At 35.1% G+C, this 17,756-nt stretch overlaps 1 protein-coding gene and 1 long non-coding RNA gene across 8 annotated transcripts in view; one reads left to right on the forward strand and one right to left on the reverse strand.

The window, feature by feature from the left end:
* Positions 1-2,036, reverse strand: part of LOC125688257 (uncharacterized) — a 44,112-nt gene extending 42,076 nt beyond the window's left edge. For 2 of the 3 annotated variants that reach the window (XR_007374666.1, XR_007374667.1), the window contains exon 1: positions 543-2,036. This is a non-coding gene — a long non-coding RNA (uncharacterized LOC125688257). The remainder of the gene's footprint in view (positions 1-542) is intronic. The other variant, XR_007374665.1, reaches the window with a different exon arrangement.
* PCLO (piccolo presynaptic cytomatrix protein) overlaps positions 1-14,636 on the forward strand; it is a 318,968-nt gene extending 304,332 nt beyond the window's left edge. For all 5 annotated transcript variants that reach the window (XM_048934047.1, XM_048934048.1, XM_048934051.1 and 2 more), the window contains 3 exons: positions 9,422-9,556; positions 10,132-10,277; positions 14,269-14,636. In XM_048934047.1, the coding sequence (XP_048790004.1) occupies positions 9,422-9,556; positions 10,132-10,277; positions 14,269-14,409 (422 nt within the window). In that variant the 3' untranslated portion in view covers positions 14,410-14,636. The remainder of the gene's footprint in view (positions 1-9,421; positions 9,557-10,131; positions 10,278-14,268) is intronic.
* Positions 14,637-17,756: the final 3,120 nt, after the last annotated feature.

Below are 17,756 nucleotides of genomic sequence, written 5' to 3' on the forward strand. Positions count from 1 at the left end.
CTGCAAACACTGCTTCCAGACACCAATGCTCCAGTGACTGTAGTATTCTGAATTCTTCATAATACTATGGAACACGCTGCATATAATTTCTACCCTTCCTTTCTGAGTAAAATCTTGATTAATTTTTCCATCTTAGACTGGGCTGATTCCATGTTTGTTCTTATCAATAGAAAGGATCATCCCTCATTGATGTACTGGGCAGATTCTGAAAATAGTTGAATCCCAGTTTGATTACAAGTATTAACTTTTGTGCTAAAATTTCCTATGTTCTGTACATCCAGTTACAAAATATTCTGGTGGTCCTGGAAGAAAGATTTACCTTGTTTGCTATAGTAAGCTTTGCTAGAACTATCACAACTCTTACTATCATACCGAATATGCAATTTTTCAGATTCTTATGCTTAGAAGTTTTATTAGCATCAATTATTTCACAAGTCATTCTTATTTAATGAAACAAAAATAGCATCTCTACAGTGGGCTGCAACCACTGTTCCAGGTAATGTAAGCACACAACAGAAAATCTATTAATGTAATAGCATTACCTGTCTTCCACACGAACAGTCAGTGTAGAAGCATCTGCTCTGGTACCCAGGCTGTGCAGTGCACATGACGGTGCACACCAGTGAGCAGCTCCAGGGAGGTATGAGCAAGATTTTAAGCATATTTCACTGAAGAGACCAAGAACTGCAGGATAAATCTGAGGGGGAATCTGGAAATCATGATGTGGAGAAAGAATAGGCAGGTTCTTACAAAAATATTCATCTTCAGTTACCATGATAATGTGCCTATTTTGTGTTTATAACACAAAAGAGTGCTAACATATTGCGTTAGCCTGAGAATGTGTATGGATATATTTGTGTATACAAATGCCATCTTCCACCTCCTTCTCAAAAAAAGCTTTATGGAGTTACATATGCCACCATGTGTTAAGTAAATTTTTTTTGGTGAGCTATAAATGACTTGGGCAAGCTGTGAAATAAAACAGCCTGTTCCACTGCATTAAAAGTGAAGATTCTGTTCTTATTTTCTGTGCAATAAATGTGCAATGGGCCACTATCCAAACTAACTGGAATGAAAACGTCATATGTGGTTCATACACCAATACCTATTCACTGTGTAAAATTCCCCTTAATGCAGGCTTTATGAGAGAGGGAAAACATGAAAATATTCTGTTATATCCTAAGTCAGAAACTGTACTTTTTCCGTATTGATTTTCACTTTTAAAATCTAATTTAGTGTTACTAGAACTAAAAGTTATTTTTCTGGGTATATTTCGTATGGTCTAAATTTTTTAAAAACTTGCATCTGATTTTATCCATTTACCTCCAAGATTTTTTGTTCTTTTTTTTACTATTTTATCAGGCAATACCTCTAAGATACTAAAAGAAATTGAAAAATTACCTCCTAACTAGCTACTTTCCAAGGGATATGGGAAAGTTCCTATGTGGTTCTATAGCAGAACATCATTTTCCGTTTCCATTTAAATGCAATATCATAGTTTTTTCTTCTGCTTGACCTAGAAATGTGTCAGAAATTGTAGAAATATACTTAATCTTCATCTCACACTGTTCCCCAGGTGATCAGCAGGTGATGTTTCCCAACAGAATTATTACTTTACAGAAATACAATCTTCAAGTACTTTAGTATTGTGTGTTCCATTTTTAGCTGTTAATCTTAGGAAATACGCAATTCTTACCATATTTTTCAAGCACTCTGTGTATCTGAATTTAGGTTGGTGGTTGTTCGTTTGCAATCTACCTAGGAAATATTTCGTTATTTTCTCTCTGGATTCACAAATGTAATCAGCATACAATAGCTACTTCTAAGTTTTTCTCTTTGGAGTTTTGTGCAACCTAATATTCTGCTCTGTATTCAGAATTATTTGATGTTCTTTGCTGTAATTTTTGAGCACATTTCTATTGTCGCTTGCTAACATCCATGGGAGTCCATATGTAACTTCAGTTGTTTCACTCATCTTGAGGTGATCAAATGATTTCCATTATACTTTCATCCTATTGTAATATAAGACAAATAAACTTTAACCAATTTGATGGGTTTTCCATTTGTTCATGCTAAAACATTTAATTTCATGAAGTCAAGGAGGCAAAAAGAATAAATAAATCTGTTGTGTTGAATATACATCTTCGTATGTATATTCAAATAAAGTGTAAGCTTAGGCACAGAAAGTGAAGTTCATTTCAGAAGGGATTTTGTCATTTCAGACTGCATTGCCAAACTCTTAAGAACTTGCATCTCAAGACTAAAAATGATTTTAAAAATTGTATTTGTCAGAGGAGGGGGGAAATAGTTTAAAGCATGTCATCATTTAAAAAGAATCTAAGCAAACTCTAGCAAAATCTTCCCTATTTTTTATGTAGGTAAAAACCACTACTGTCATGGAAAAGAGCTTCCACTCAGTTTAAATGAGTATTTTGTAGTATTGTGCAAAATTTTTCACTGAACAGAGTCAATAAGCATTTTTGATGACAATTTGCAAATTTCTTCTCTCATTAGCACATTTTCTCCTCAGTAATACTTTAATAGAATAGGCTTAAAAGACACTCTATTAATCCAGGTTCAGGTTTTTTTGTATGCATGGAAATAAACACTTCTCTTCCCTGTATGAATTTTTTCCCACTAGAAAGCTAGGGCAAGTCAATAACATTTCTGACATGCCATAGAAAGCCATCTTTTATGGAACTGATTCTACAATATATGATATTTGTCCTTATGTAACATGTTAAATTTTGAAAAGAAGGCTGTGAACATATATTAAGGCTCAAGGAAATGATTTATGGTGACGATGAAAGGGAGCGAATGTGTCTAAAGGGGGTTCTTCTTGAGAAATGAGGCTGCATAGTTCTCCCTTTCACATCCAGCCTGCACATATCATTGAAGTTCAATTAAAATCGATTAATTTTGATAATCACTTTGGTTTTATCTCATTGATCTTATGGTAAATGATAGATGTGTATTTGGATTATTTTAGCTCAGTTTCAATGACTAAAAATCAGTTTTTTGAATCAAATCTATTGCCTCACCTCACTTGCCATAGAAGAAAAGGAAGCCACTTTCCAAAAGGCATTTATCCATGATAAGACATGCTTAAGACGGGTTTCAGTTAGACATCTAGAATTCCTTCTGATTAACTCTGTCATCAGTATATTAGTCTAAACCATTGCTGAGTTTGCTGGAATTTTGGTATTTAAAGGAATTGCAGGGAAAATATTAGAGTAATCAGCTCAGAATATAAGGCTCCTCTTTTGCAAAAGTATAAATAAGCAGAGGTATCTAATAGAATGTACTACTGGAATTAGTTCCACAGCACTCTTGATTTCCCTCTTTCCATTTTAATCCACTTTCGACAGCTGTTCGTTCAAATTCAGGTATTCAGTATTCAGCTTCATAATTGAAAAGAATCTCTGTAGTCACCTCTGATCACCTAAATTTGCTGGACATGATATTTAAACTTAAATCTTAACTGTCTTCCAAATGCCTCAATGGCACCACATACTTTTCTCACTAAAATATTGAAAAAACTTTTCTTGGGAAATCTCTTATAGTGTGATTCCATTCACTGTCCTGACACTAAAGAAGCTTTCTTTCATTGTCCACCTCCTTTAATTTTATTGCCTCATTGACTCATTATATACTTTTATACCCTACATTTGCAAAAGCCTTTTAGGGTGCCAAACAGAAATAAATTCAGACGAAATTGGACTCATGCATCTTTAATTTTTTTATTATTATTATTTATTTAAGCACTTATAAAGTATCAGTGTTATCTTCCCATCATTTTTTAAATTACTTTACTTCAAGTGTTTTTAAACATGGCATCAGTCCAGAGTCAGTATTATTTCTTTCTCTTCACATCTATAAAACAGAGGCACACTCAGTGATAAATAAATGGAACAAAGATTATTTTTTTTCCTCATCAGGCAAAAAAAAAAAAAAAAAAAAAAAAGAAGAAGAATACAATAAATCAACAGTTAAAGTCTCTGTTTCAAAAATGTATATTTATATATGTATAAAAGGCATAAAAATGTTTTATCTGAAAAAAAAAGTCTTAACAATATTCTCTGCCAAAGAGTCTGTTTAATCCTACTAAGAATTTTAGAAATACAAGCTAAAGTTCTGCACTAATATATTCAAATTTTTGTGGGCAGTGTAAGTGCCTGCTACTCCTAGGAATCATAACATAAATCTGCCAGCTTGTTCATATGCCTGAGCCTTAAAGCCAGACATTCACACTGCCTACAGAATTGTAAATTGTGCTTGCTGTGAGCAAAGATTCTTAATTCTTCTTATCTCCCTCATTACATGATTCCATGCACATCACATCAGAGGAGACAGAAAAATATTAATCTTTTTAGCTCATTTCATAATATGTAGGCTGTTCACAGTGGCTCAGGGAAAGAAAAGGAAAGGAAATGGAGAGCAACTCTCTCAGTTTGTGCCTTCTCCCAGTGTGGAACATCCCTTGTTCCCACAGAGAACCAATTTCCCTGACAGCATTTATGCCGCCATCCCAGAGGGGTGTGAATGACTGACACAGTATCCCTGCACATGTCAGGTGAGGGAGGGGATAATTTGAGCCCTTCATATGTACTACCACCTAGTCTTCATGCAGGCAAATGAGAGAAAGCTGAACATATACCAGGCATAATGAGCTGCTGTAATCCATGTTTTGAGCAGGAGAAAAAAGAGGTGGCTTCAGTCTGTGCTTTAGATTTTCCTGGGACATGTTGAGAGCAACATGCAGGACAGATTGAGCATCTCATTGAAGGAGAAGCAACAAACTTAAGAACCTGCATGTATCCATTCTCATCTTGGGAGCTGAAGAGTATATTTATTAAGCCAATATTATGCCATTAAATCCAAAGATATCTATTTAAAGTACTGGAAGGCAGGAGGAAGAGTAGTTAAGGCTACATTGGATGTCTGATTTTTCTTACAGTAGAGAACACAAAGGTGAAACCAGACTACAGAAGAAAAATTGACAGTTTTCAAGGGAGAAATAAACGTGTGGGAGAAAGACAAGAAATAAAAAATAGGATATAATGGAAAAACCTCAGAAGGACAGAAAGGTCAGAACCTGGAAGCAGTAGTAGGTATTGTTTATAAAACTCATCCATCATTATTTTACAGCAGTTCCACCAGTAGATGTTGGCTCAGCAAGAGGATGAAAGACATTATAAAAAAGAACATTTGTCACTGCAAAAAACCAACAAACTAACTAGCTAAGTAAAACAAACAAACAAACCCCTCCACAAAGATAGCAATATTTGCCTAAACAAATACTGGAAGATTTTGGTTGGTTGGTATTTTAGATTCTTGGTATATTTATTTTTGAAATGACAGTGAATACCTTTCTACTTTACCTTCTGCTGGATTTGTTTAACTCCAGTACTAAATGTAAACAGTATATGTTCAATATTCACAGTAATTCTGAATTATTTACTGGAAGATGATAACATTATCTTGCTTTGCTGAAGCACCGCTGTCTGCTGGAAAACAGATTTCTGTCTCTCAAAATGGTACTAAAGCAATCCAGAAGTGACAATTCTTGCTACAACAGCACTCTTTGGTAGATGGAATATTATGTCTGTATGAACTTATAGATTATGAGTGGAGGGAAACATAACAGTGGCAAAGATCCCTCTCAGCGTTTCTAATTCTTGATTCTGATCATGGGATTCAGGAAGTCCTGTTCATGCTTACAATAGAAAAGACTCTCGCTATACAGTATTTCAATCCCAGTTAATAAATCCAGGCATCTCTAAGTCAGACATGCAGTTATTATTGTCTCCGTCTGTCAGGTCAGCACAGAGATAAAGATCAGAGAAAACCACTAAAGGACAGTGCTATGAAGAAAGAACTAAGCATAGGTGATACACAGACAGTTGGACTGGATTATCTTTTCCAACTTTGGTGATTCTATGATTCTATGATTTGAGTTGCTCAGTTATGGAAGAAATGATGTGTAATGACAGTGTTAGAAATAACTATATCTGCACCTTGTCTGTCACTACAAGGTAAAATGCTGCTAAAAAATGCTTGTATTCTAACAATGAACACTGCACAGACGTTCATTAATTTAATCTCTCAAGGTATCAAAACAGATGAAGACCCAAGGAAATGAAATTAGTTGCAACAAAAAGTGACTTTTTTTCTGATCATATGCTTATGATGACAATACTCTAATCATTACTCATCTCTTCATCTTACACTGAAAGATAATGGAAATTTTTAGGCACTCAATAAGTGTACAAAATATGTACACTTTAATTACAAATGTCACAAGTTCAGAAGGAGCACACTTCACATTGTACTTAAATGATTTTAAGACAACTGCTACAAAAATCTGTGGAGGTTTCTTATTAACAAACATTCTCCAGGAGAACATGTATGCTGGTGCATCATATAGTCTCATAATTTCTATTTGCACTATCACATAATGTCCCTCCTTGACCTATTCCCTGATCTGCATTCCTTGATTTCTGTACTAAATTATTTTAGATTTCTCCTGATATTTCTTATAACACGAACCAATTTGCTCTTTCTGAGACTGGCTGTGCTTCTGGAGTCAACCCGCACATCTCTGAACGGTGTTGACAGATGCTTATTTCAGACAATTAAGCCAGATAAAATTCATACTATTGTCCTGTAATATTAACCTGCTAATTTAAGTGTACTGCTGAATGAGCTTTGATAGCATGGACCAGAGACAGATGTTTATTGCTGTCTTGGGTAATTTTTATTGGCAGCAGGCATCTGATCAAAAGGCTATTGCAGCATAATCCATAGTAATCAAAACTGAAATTTGATTTACTATTTCATGATTACTTCAATAGCGATAGCAGCAGTGCAGATGATGCATCCTGTGATTTACAGCAGCAGTCACTTAAGACTAATAACAACTAATTTATCTGTGACAACATAGAATGTGATAGTTCTGCAAGAGTAAAAGGTTTGTTGTTTTTTTTCCATCATCATAGCTTAATTTCCTTAACTTCTTAACTTAAATTCCTTAATTTCTCAAAATGCCTCACAGCAATTTAGTTTATTAACCATCATCTTTTAATTGCTAATGAAATTTAATAAGTCTGGCCCACACCAGGTTGTGGAAGAAGTATGTTGCCATGCAAAATAATCACCACAGTGTTTAGTTGTAGGTATATCTTTTAGGACTTGATTTGCTACTTTGATCCTAAATTAAAGACAGTGATAATGTCTTTGGTCTTTAGCCTGTACCTCAGTAAGGTTGCATTTTAGATATATATGTAAAATGTAAATATGATGCAAAATCAATTTGAAATTGGCAGTCCCTTTCAACATTTACTCCATCATGTCTGTAGAAAGCAGCTGCATCATTCTTTCCAGTCCTTGATTGCTTGACTAAATTAGGACATAATTTCTTAATGCTTTACTCTTGCCCACTTCAATAATCCTTCGATAAATTTATACCCATTTCATCTAAAATATGCCTAAATCAGATTCTAGCTTCAATTTGTGCAGAGGTTTAAAGGGCCAGGTTGTAGCAGTGATTATTTTTAATTATATTATTTCTTCATGATCCCCCCAAAAAATTAAATGGAAAAAACAAAAGAATGCGTGGTTTCTTACGGACGTATGTGAAACAACAGCTGGCTTATTTAGTGGGAGATTATTCAATTTTGATAATACATTTGCAGTACAGGTAGGTGATCTTTAGAAAGTTATGTGGTAGCTTTCTAGTCTTTAAGAGAGAAGGTTCTCCATTTGTATCATAATTGTTTAATTTCTGCAGAATTGCTTTTCTCCTTCTTGGCACCAGCTAATAGAACTTAATGGTAGTGCAATAAATCTCCATTGTGCTGGCACATGCAACTAGGTATCAAAGATTCCCAGAAGCTTATGTGCTATTTCACTAATGGCTAAAGAGAAGAAGAAATAACATTTTAACAGTAGCAGAAAAATAGATATAGAAGCATAACCACCCTTTATGACTTGATGATGTGATAGATGGCGTTCAGCTGAGGGACGTGAGCTCTACTCACACAACTGTATCCAATTAGAAGATATAGTCAGACTGGGCTCTACCTGGTCTCAATACAGTCTTGTGGGAGAACAGGCAGGGGAAAGGTGAAACAGCTTGGCTTACATTACATTCTGTGCTTTCCCTCCATCTCTGGACTGATTTAGAGAAAAATGCATACACTGTAGAGATAATGGGCTTGCATTTCTGACCCTATGAGAAAGGAAGTCACCTTTATTTTAAAGGTCTCAATGAGTACTTTCTTTTAAATTATGTAAATGATATTGTTTTGTACAGGAAGGTGAAATGCTTTACCAATGTCTTAATTCATTGCCTTTCAGAATCGTACTCTTCAGTGCGCTATTAAATATTGGTGGCATTTTGTTTTGGTTTGCTTGTTTGTTTTTTAAAATAACTTAGATATCTTGATGTAAAAGCTTCTAAAAAGATGATATACAGTGACACTGTATACCCTGTAAAGATTTTCAGTGAAATTTTGCTATTGTAACAAAATCATCTCTGAAGCAAGTGCATCCTGAAGCATATAATCTATTTATGCAATGAAAGTGCATATATCTTTATGTTGTTCACCTTAGAAATACACTATCCTTAGTATTTCTGGACACCTTTAAATGATATCATCTCTTTTGATAAATAAAACAAATAAACATCACCACCCAAAAACAAAGCAATCAGAAGCACCCAGATTAAAACAAGAAAATAAAACAAGAAAATATTTATAGTATCACAACACTGTAGGGGTTGGAAAAGACCTACGGGCATCATCAAGTCCAACCCTTCTTCTAAAGAAGGCTCCTTACAGTAGATTGCACAGGAAAGTGTTCGGGCTGTTCTTCAGTGTCGCTAGAGAAGAAGACTCTACAATCTTTCTGGACAGCCTGTCCCAGTGCTCTGTCACTCTTACAGTAAAGAAACTTTGTCATGTTTGTATAGAACTTCCCATGTTGCAGTTTTCACTCACTGCTCCTTGTCCTGTCCCTGCACACCGCTGAAAAGAGCCTGGCCTTATCCACTTGATTCCCATGATTTAGGTACTTATACACAGTGATGAGATCCCCTCTCAGCCTTCTCCAGGCTTAACAATCCCAAATTTCTCAGCCTTTCTTCATACAAGAGATGTTCCAGGACCCTCATCATCTTCATCACCCACTGCTGGATTTTTTCTTGGAGATCCCTGTATTTTTTGAACTCAGAACCATACACAGATCACAGTCCTCTGAGATCAGCCAGTTCTCAACCTACTTCACTATCCAGTCATTTATTCTACACTTAATAATTTCGTTAAAGGATGCTGTGGGAGAAAGTGTTAAAATGCAATCCTTTTCCTTTTCCATTTATTTGAGTTGTTGGGTTTTTTGTCTTTTTTTCTTTCTATTTTTCCAGGTAAAACACAAGTTATGGGTGAAATCAAGATTGCATTAAAAAAGGAAATGAAGACAGATGGAGAACAACTGATAGTAGAAATTCTTCAGTGCAGAAATATCACATACAAGTTTAAATCTCCAGATCATCTACCAGGTATTTCACAAAAAACAGCTTCATGATACTTTGAAAACATAAAATAAGATGTATCTGAAGTCTTTTAACAACACCATTAAAATAGGAAAGGAAATTGCTTCCTAATCAGATTGACAAATTCTATAGCATAACTTTTGAAGTGCTCTTTGCTCCTATTAATTTTAATGAAAATGAAAACATTTTGTAGAAACAAATTAACTCTCAGAAGTTAATCCCCTTTTCATAGCATTTTTGATTGTTAAAAAATAACCATTTTTAGCTTTAATAAAAATTATTACTCCTTGGGTTATAAAAGATCTAGTGAAAAGTTGTATTTTGGTATAAAAGCTTATTAAATTGAGATACTCATGTTACTAATTATATTTTTTCTTTCAATGACAATGTTGTCAACACAATGTAATTTCATGAATTTAGAGGAGTGGTTCCATTTTTTACACAATGTGAATGAGAACAGAACATGGCTCTGTAGAGTACCTTGTTCTCTTTCTTCTCAGCATTTCCCTACGTTTAAGTTATTAGCAATAATGACTATCTGAAAGTTTCTGTATTTAGTTTATTGAACTGTTCTTCTCCAGACCTGTATGTGAAACTATATGTTGTCAACATCTCTACCCAGAAGAGAGTAATTAAGAAGAAGACCAGGGTATGTAGGCATGACCGAGAGCCTTCATTCAACGAAACATTTAGATTTAGCTTGAGTCCTGCTGGACATTCTCTTCAGGTAATTCTACATCTTATTGAAATCTGATTTTATATGTTTTTCATGCTGATCTATGGGCATTTAAGATCAATCTTCTAGCCTGGTTGTTTGCTGAAAAGAGAAAATTACAAAGTGATTTTAAAAAGTAAATAATGGAAATACAAAATAAATAAATAGATAAATAAATAAATATACTTTTTCAATATCTTTGGAAAGTTTATTGTATTATCCAACTTAAACATGCTAACTTAGATACTGTTCTCTGTGTATGTTAGTAAAGGTGATATTTTTGGTCTGTGACACATCAAATGATTTCTTTCTTTTTTGTTGTTTTGGTTTTGTTTGGTTTTGTGGGAATTCAGGAATAGTGCTTCTTCTCACTGATTTAGACAGATTTGGTCAGATACACTTCTTTAGAGGGGTAGAATTTACTTTATCTATTTCCATTGCTTTCACATGAGTAGATAACTATACGAGTTATTTGTGTTCATCTAGTCAGTGGAGATGAACAATTCCAGGAGTGCATGCTAATCTTAAAAGCAAATCAAAGGAGTTTTTCAGTGTCTGCTAAAGATACCTTTAAAACTGAATGACTAACATAAACATGTTGACTATGTTTTGATGAATACGATTAGATTGATAATTTACATGCCTAAATTAGATTTATTGGCTATAATATTAAAACTAATGCCATAATGTAAGCTTCTTAGAAATGGAGCCAACAAAAAATAGGTACAGCTTTCCCTGTGGTAAGACATCCTAAATCCTTATTGATCGAACAGATTGAGTAAATCTACTAGAGATTATATTACATGGAAAAAATTGATGTCGTCAACAAAGTCTTGCCAAAGTTTAAGAGATAAAATTCCTCTGAAAACTTTACCTATAATGGTAGTTTGAAGGAGTGAGGCCAGAAAAGAAGAACCCACAGAGTTGTGTGGGAAAATGAACCATCAAGTTGTTGAGGAATAAGGGAGGTAGTCATGGGAACAGCCAGCCTGAGACACAGCAAGGTGAAATCAGAAACACTGTGATGTGTCTGGTGCTGCACATTACATCTAACAGAAAAAAGGCTGTCTTTTTTAGCAGTCTCTTTTCTTGTAACTGGCATGGATATTCTTTATTCTTTGAGCACACAACTGTAGGAGCACAAGTAAAACTAGTAAGTAGCAAGTTGTTACTTCTTCATGCAAGTTGGAGCCTGAACTGTAAAATATATTACAAATGATTTCATGCAAAATTTATCTGAATAAAATCATTTAATAAATTCATGTTAAAAATACCTCATAAGTAATTAAACACAAACATACAACTTGTGATCAGAAAATGACACAGAATTGGTAAGATCAGCTAGTGTAACTACCCAAAAATCAAACCATATTTCTGAGAGCATTATCTAAACTCTTCTTGAGCTGATCTTCTATAGAACATAGTAGGTATCTCAGGAGTGTACCACTGCATGATTGTTATTATCCTATGCATAACACACTGCACTTTTGGAAGCAAAACACTTGCTTAGAGAGATCTTTGGTCTGACTCAGTCTATATGTTTTAATATGCTTGTCGTGCCTGTCAATCAATCTGTTCCTACTTGAAAGTATGAAGGCTGATTTGAATGCTGAATTTAAGAGTGATGAGTATTTAGGAGCAAAGACAGGGGCACTGTCAGAAGAGATCTGGCAAGAAAGAAAGGATACCAAAACAGAATGTATAAAACAGAAATGGAGTTGGGAGATAGCAAAGGAAAAGTAGACTAGAGAGAGGGATTAAGAAGAAATCAAACATGTTAGTCACAGAAAGCATATTATTAGGAATAAAGTGAAGTTAAATATTAGGACAAGGATCTGCACTCCAAAAAATCAATAGGGTAATAAGCAAAACCTGCAAATATTAACCATGAAAATGTAATCATGGACTACTGAGTTAAGAAAATAATGAAAATGAAAAAAAAATCTAGACTTGGCAGGACATGAATATTGAGAGTAAGAAAAAAGAAAGAAAGGAACTGAGACTGCTTGATTCAGGATAACAAGGCTGGAATTTAATGACAAACTAGAAAAGACAATTACTAGGGATCCAGCTGGTAGGATTGGAAAAAAGGATCAAGGACAGAAGATACAGAAAATTTCTGTCAGAATTTTTTCCTCCCCAAAAATGTTGATGTGACAGAATCAAAACATTCTGTAGAAAATATTTTGACAATTTTCAGACAGGCATTTATCTCAGCCCCTAGCAGCTCGCTTTCCCGATTTCCCTGTTCCTTGGCAACCCACCTGGGACCCTTCTGGAAAAGCACTGGTCTGCTGTCTCCTTTGTCTTGCTTCTTAGCTGGCTCCTGGTAGACTGGCTGTCTGCAATTAGAAATTCAGAATGTTCTATATGAAAGTATTAAAAACAGAATGTTTTCAACAGAGATTTTGGCTTAGCTTGCCAGTCTTTGAGTTGTTCATCTCTTTGGAAGAAAGTGACCTAGAAAACCACCAGGCTGCCTAGTTCCCTTGGGACAGACAGGCTTTCTGATTAGTGAATTGGGATTTCCTAATAATTCCATGCTTGTGGCCAACTCATTTAGTCCTCCCTCTTCAAATTTGTTGACTGACACACATGGAGGTGTCCAACCTGTCCGGATAGGTATCTTATGTGGTATGAAATACAGCCAGAAAAATGGAAAATTCATCCAAAAAAAATGATTGCAAATTTCTTTCCCCCTCTGTTTAAAATTTCTGTTGTACTGTAAAATTTGTATTTTTGACTTTGTCAAAATAAGTATCAGAATGGAGAAAAGTGCAGAAATGTTAACATTTTTGATTACTGAAAATTCCAATTCTTCTACAGTTCTGTTAGGTATCAGTTATTTTATAGCCTCCTTCAAGATCTCAGTGAGGTACAACTTTTTTTGAGTCCTGACATTCTTCTGCTGTCTATACCTGTGAAACCAAGGGAAAAAAAGCTCCAGTTTCTCTCCTACATATAGAGGAGTGACATATGTTTCATACAGAGGGTGACAGCCTCCTGCTGTTATCCTTTACTCGTTTTCTGAGGTCTGCTTGTGACTCTGATTGCTAACCTTCCACTAATCATGGAAATGCATTTTTTCATAAATTCTATTTCTTTCTGAAAAACATAGGAACTTGATAAAAAATAAATTAGTAATGAACTTGTTTATTTGGTTACCCAAAAATTAAGAAATTCTAGAAATTATCTAGTTGTGTAGTTATAACACACCCCAGCCCTGAAGTATGTCTGTTATCAAATGTATTCCTCTCAGAAACATCTAGAATGGATCAATAAATCCAAAGAACAAATTATGTCCTGTAGGGAAGGAAGTTGTTCCTTGCATGACATTAAACTGCTTAGCTAGAAAACATGATGCTTGTAAGACAAATCAGGGAGAGTTTTGAATACCCGTCCTTCAGAGCTCACATGAGTTCCTTGGTCTAATTCATTCCCTTCCCACTCGGCATGACTGAGGCATCATGCAATCAATACTTTGGCTCTCAGCAGGGACATAGCAAAGATGGGATTCCCGACCCAGTCAACATTTTAAGTTGGACTACCTCTTGCTGAGATTGGAAGCTAGAACTCCGGAATTTCTTGCACACTTGTGTGTTTTGAGTTTGTTTTTTTAATATATCAGACACTGTCCAGCATCCATGAATTTAAAGAATTCGTACTTTGGCTGCATAAAGATTTAATCTTTAAGTTAAAACTTGACCTTGTGTTTTTCTTTAGAAAACAGCAGCTGAACAATTTACTCACTAAAGTTCAAGACTGTCATCTTCTAGATGCTACATACTGTGCTAATGAAATAGAAAAAGGGGAAAGATCAATTTTCACTGGGCTTTTTCTATTGTAAAGAACTATTGGGTCCTACTCAAAGGGTTATGGACAGTGTTTCTTTCCTGTGAAACCAGAAAGCAGAGCTCAATATCTGTGAATCTTTTGTGTTTGCCAGCAAGTAGAGTATTTTAATATATATATTGATAACTATCTTTTATTATTATTTTCCCAGATTCTGCTTGTCTCCAATGGAGGGAAGTTTATGAAAAAAACACTGATTGGGGAAGCTTATATCTGGCTTGACAAAGTGGATCTAAGGAAAAGAATAGTAAACTGGCACAAACTGTTGGTCAGCTCTACACAAACACACTGAGCAGAGCTGTCTGCTTAGGGCACAAAAGAGTCTGCTATAAAAGCATCACTCCAAGACTATTGTTTGAAATCATTGTGTTTAGCTAGTCTTTCTGAATACAAAGTAGAAAAGAGCAGTCTCTGGGCTACATAGCACACTTAATGAGGGCTACTACACTTGTTTTGCTGCAAAATACAGCAAAGTAAAAAAAAAAAACAAAAAACAATAACCTGGGCCCAGAAGTTAAAGTGAGGCTGTTTGAAATGAAGACTGCTATGAGGGCTCCGTGTTGATGGACTCTTTGTGAAGAGAGTAACTGTGAAGGAAATAATGAAGGCTGGAAGGCAGGTGTTAATGCATAGCTCGGCTGCAGCTGGAGGCAGTGTGATGTAAAGTGCAGTCTGGTTTCCTGTGTGACCAGAAGGAGATCATTTTATGCAAAAGCACCCAGGGTGACTGACTTTCCAAATCTCACTTATTAGAAGTGCAAACTTATTCCTCTGCACCTTAGGATCTTTTGTTGTAGTGATATTATGCCACTTGACACAAACTGCAATGCATTTGCAAGAGTGGCAATGTTCTTTTACACTACTTTTTTTTTCCTTCTTTCTTTTCCCTTTAAAAACTATGGTGTGGAGAATCAGACCTAACTGTTGTTTTTTTTTGTTTCAGTGTGTTAACAGTGAATATGAACCGCTGTTCTAGAATGTAATGGATAAAAATATACTAGTGATTTGTAGTTTAGGATGTGGTTTTGAAAAGACAGTATATAAAATGTACTACATCGGGACGAAAGAATGTTGTTTCGATTTCAATGACGCTGTACTTCACCCTACTTTTTAGCAGCTTTAACAAAATTTGGAATAGAGGAGATACAAGCACTGAGGCTAACACAACTATTTCAGCTAGTTCTTCTATTTTTTAACAATCAGTCTTATTGCAAAACTATACGGAGATGACAAACTGTAGACTATCCCGTGGACATTTTGGAGCTGTAGACCACTACCCTGCTCAGTGCAGGGCTCGTTGTCAACATTACATAAAGGCAAAAGAGAATAGATAACAGGACAGCACCTGCCTGAGGGCTGTTGCGTTAAAGTTGAAAATATCCTCTGGTATCTCAGCTGAATGTCTGAGTACTGAGTTATGAAAGAATAGGAAGGCAACTCGCAACACTTAAGACTGTCAAAAAGTCAGGGACTGCAACCGAGCAGTTAGGCCACTTTGGGCAGCAACTACTGCATGAGATGGTTTAGGCTGGGTGTTGCATTTTTCCTCTTAATATCTTTTGAAGAAAAAGAAAAGCTTTTAAGGAAAGCAGTTCCTTTAAAAACAAGAGTCAATGTGGTACTCACTCTCCTATTCCTCAGAAGTTAGTTAATATTTCACAGCTTCATTAGAAAGTGGTTTCCCTTGAAATATTACCTCATGACCTTTACATACTTAAAAAGAAAATGATGTTATTTGTGCACTTCAGACTTTTATTTTTCTTGACCAATAAGGACTTTTCACAAATCATTTAACGTGTGTCTTCATCTGTTTTCTGAAGATATTTTTAGGTAGCACACTTCCACAGGTTGTACAAGACCAGATGAAAATATTATTTTTGAAAATAACACATATTTAAAAAATAAATAAATAAACGAAAAAATGGCAAAATAAAGCTTAGCACATTCTGAACTTGGACTGACCATGATAAAACCACACTCCAATTAATCCAGTGACACTTCCTACATAGAGTTCTTGATTTATCTTTACCAACTTAAAATAACAGAAATATGACAAGAAACACACAGAAAATTTTAAAGATATATGCATCAGAGAAACTCCCATTAATCTGCTGATAACCTGCTGGTAGCCTGCTTGACTTGCAAGCAGAGCAATCTCATCTAAATCCTATTTGTTGAATACAATGCCACTGATAGTGGAAGTAGGGGGTGTGCTTTAATGTTGAATTTTATGCTTTCACCAGTATGTGTGTACCCCACCTCTCTTACATTTTAAAAGTCCTCTACAGTTATTGTAAACATCCTGAATGTTTTGATGTTATGTATGTTTTTATAAAAGGATAAATATTTCAAAGAAAAAGACCCCTTTCAAACAAACAAAAAAAATTGTATGTGGATATATTTGACATGTGTGTTTCTCTTTTGGTAGGTTATCTTGCATTCCTGACAGCTATGCTGTGGTTGTTGTTTCTTTAAAAAAAAAAAAAAAAATTAAAAAAAATAGTCCAGTTTCAATAACTGTGCAAAGTATAAGCCATGAGGTGTGCAATTTTGTGCAAACTGCTGGTAATTTTGTTCTTGCTAAGATTTATTATAAAGACAGCAAGTCATGCTGGTAGTTGCTATGGAGACTTCCAGCAAGACCGAGAACTATCTGGCTGTCTTCCTGGGAAGCCTGTAATCATCACTCTTAATTGAGAAAGAGGACAGGCATGCTTTGCTCTCACAATGTATACAAGTGTGGCCAATATTTTTATAAAATAGTTGTGTTGATTGGTATAGCTGTTGCTCTGTGGAACAGCTATCTTTGCCTGCTAATCAGCTGTCAGCAACTGGTTTAATTCAAGCATCTTTGATTCTCTGAACAACACACAACATGTTTCTGAATATTGAAATTGCAATTTTGGATTCCCGTCATGAAAATCAAAGAGCAGAGTTTGTCAGGAGTGAAGCCAGCCTTGGACAGCTGCAGCAAGGACGGGCTACTTAGATATTGCACAGGACAGGACAGGGACAGACCTGGGCCCACACTCTCTCTCTTTTCCAAGGCAGCAACATTTAGAGGTCAGAAAACATGTCCAAAGTGTGCCAAGTTCCTTTTTTTGACCAAATTTCTAGGTTGTACTGGAATCACTCTATGCAACACAGATTCATATTTGAATGCTTTTTTTCCTTTTTTTTTCTTTGTTTTATGAATGAAGTCAGGAAAATCTCTCTTGTGACAATGTTTTTTAAAAAATAATCAAACAAGGACTATTAGTATTTTTTTTACTTTTTTGTATATATCTTGGTATATTTTTTTCACTTTTTTCTCATTATTTTTTGTTTCTGTTATCTGGCCAAACAATGCTTATATGTGACAGCAGCTTTTATCATTTATGAGTGATTGGTTATTAATGAGTTTGCACATTCTGACAATTGCTTCAAAGATGCATAGTTCAGGTAGACAATAGCACAGGCATTTAAACTTTTTTATTCATAAATTTGCTCATTCAACAGAGATTGAAGCTGCTTCTTTGTTCAAGGCCTTGTATAGTGGAAACAAGCTGAAAAATGAGCAAAAGCACAGTGTGTGTGTTTACAAATGACAGGGATTTCTAATGTGGTCATGATTATTGTGCATACAATGAGCAGCAATTA

The sequence above is a fragment of the Lagopus muta genome, chromosome 1, assembly GCF_023343835.1.
Source record: "Lagopus muta isolate bLagMut1 chromosome 1, bLagMut1 primary, whole genome shotgun sequence".
NCBI lineage: Eukaryota > Metazoa > Chordata > Aves > Galliformes > Phasianidae > Lagopus > Lagopus muta.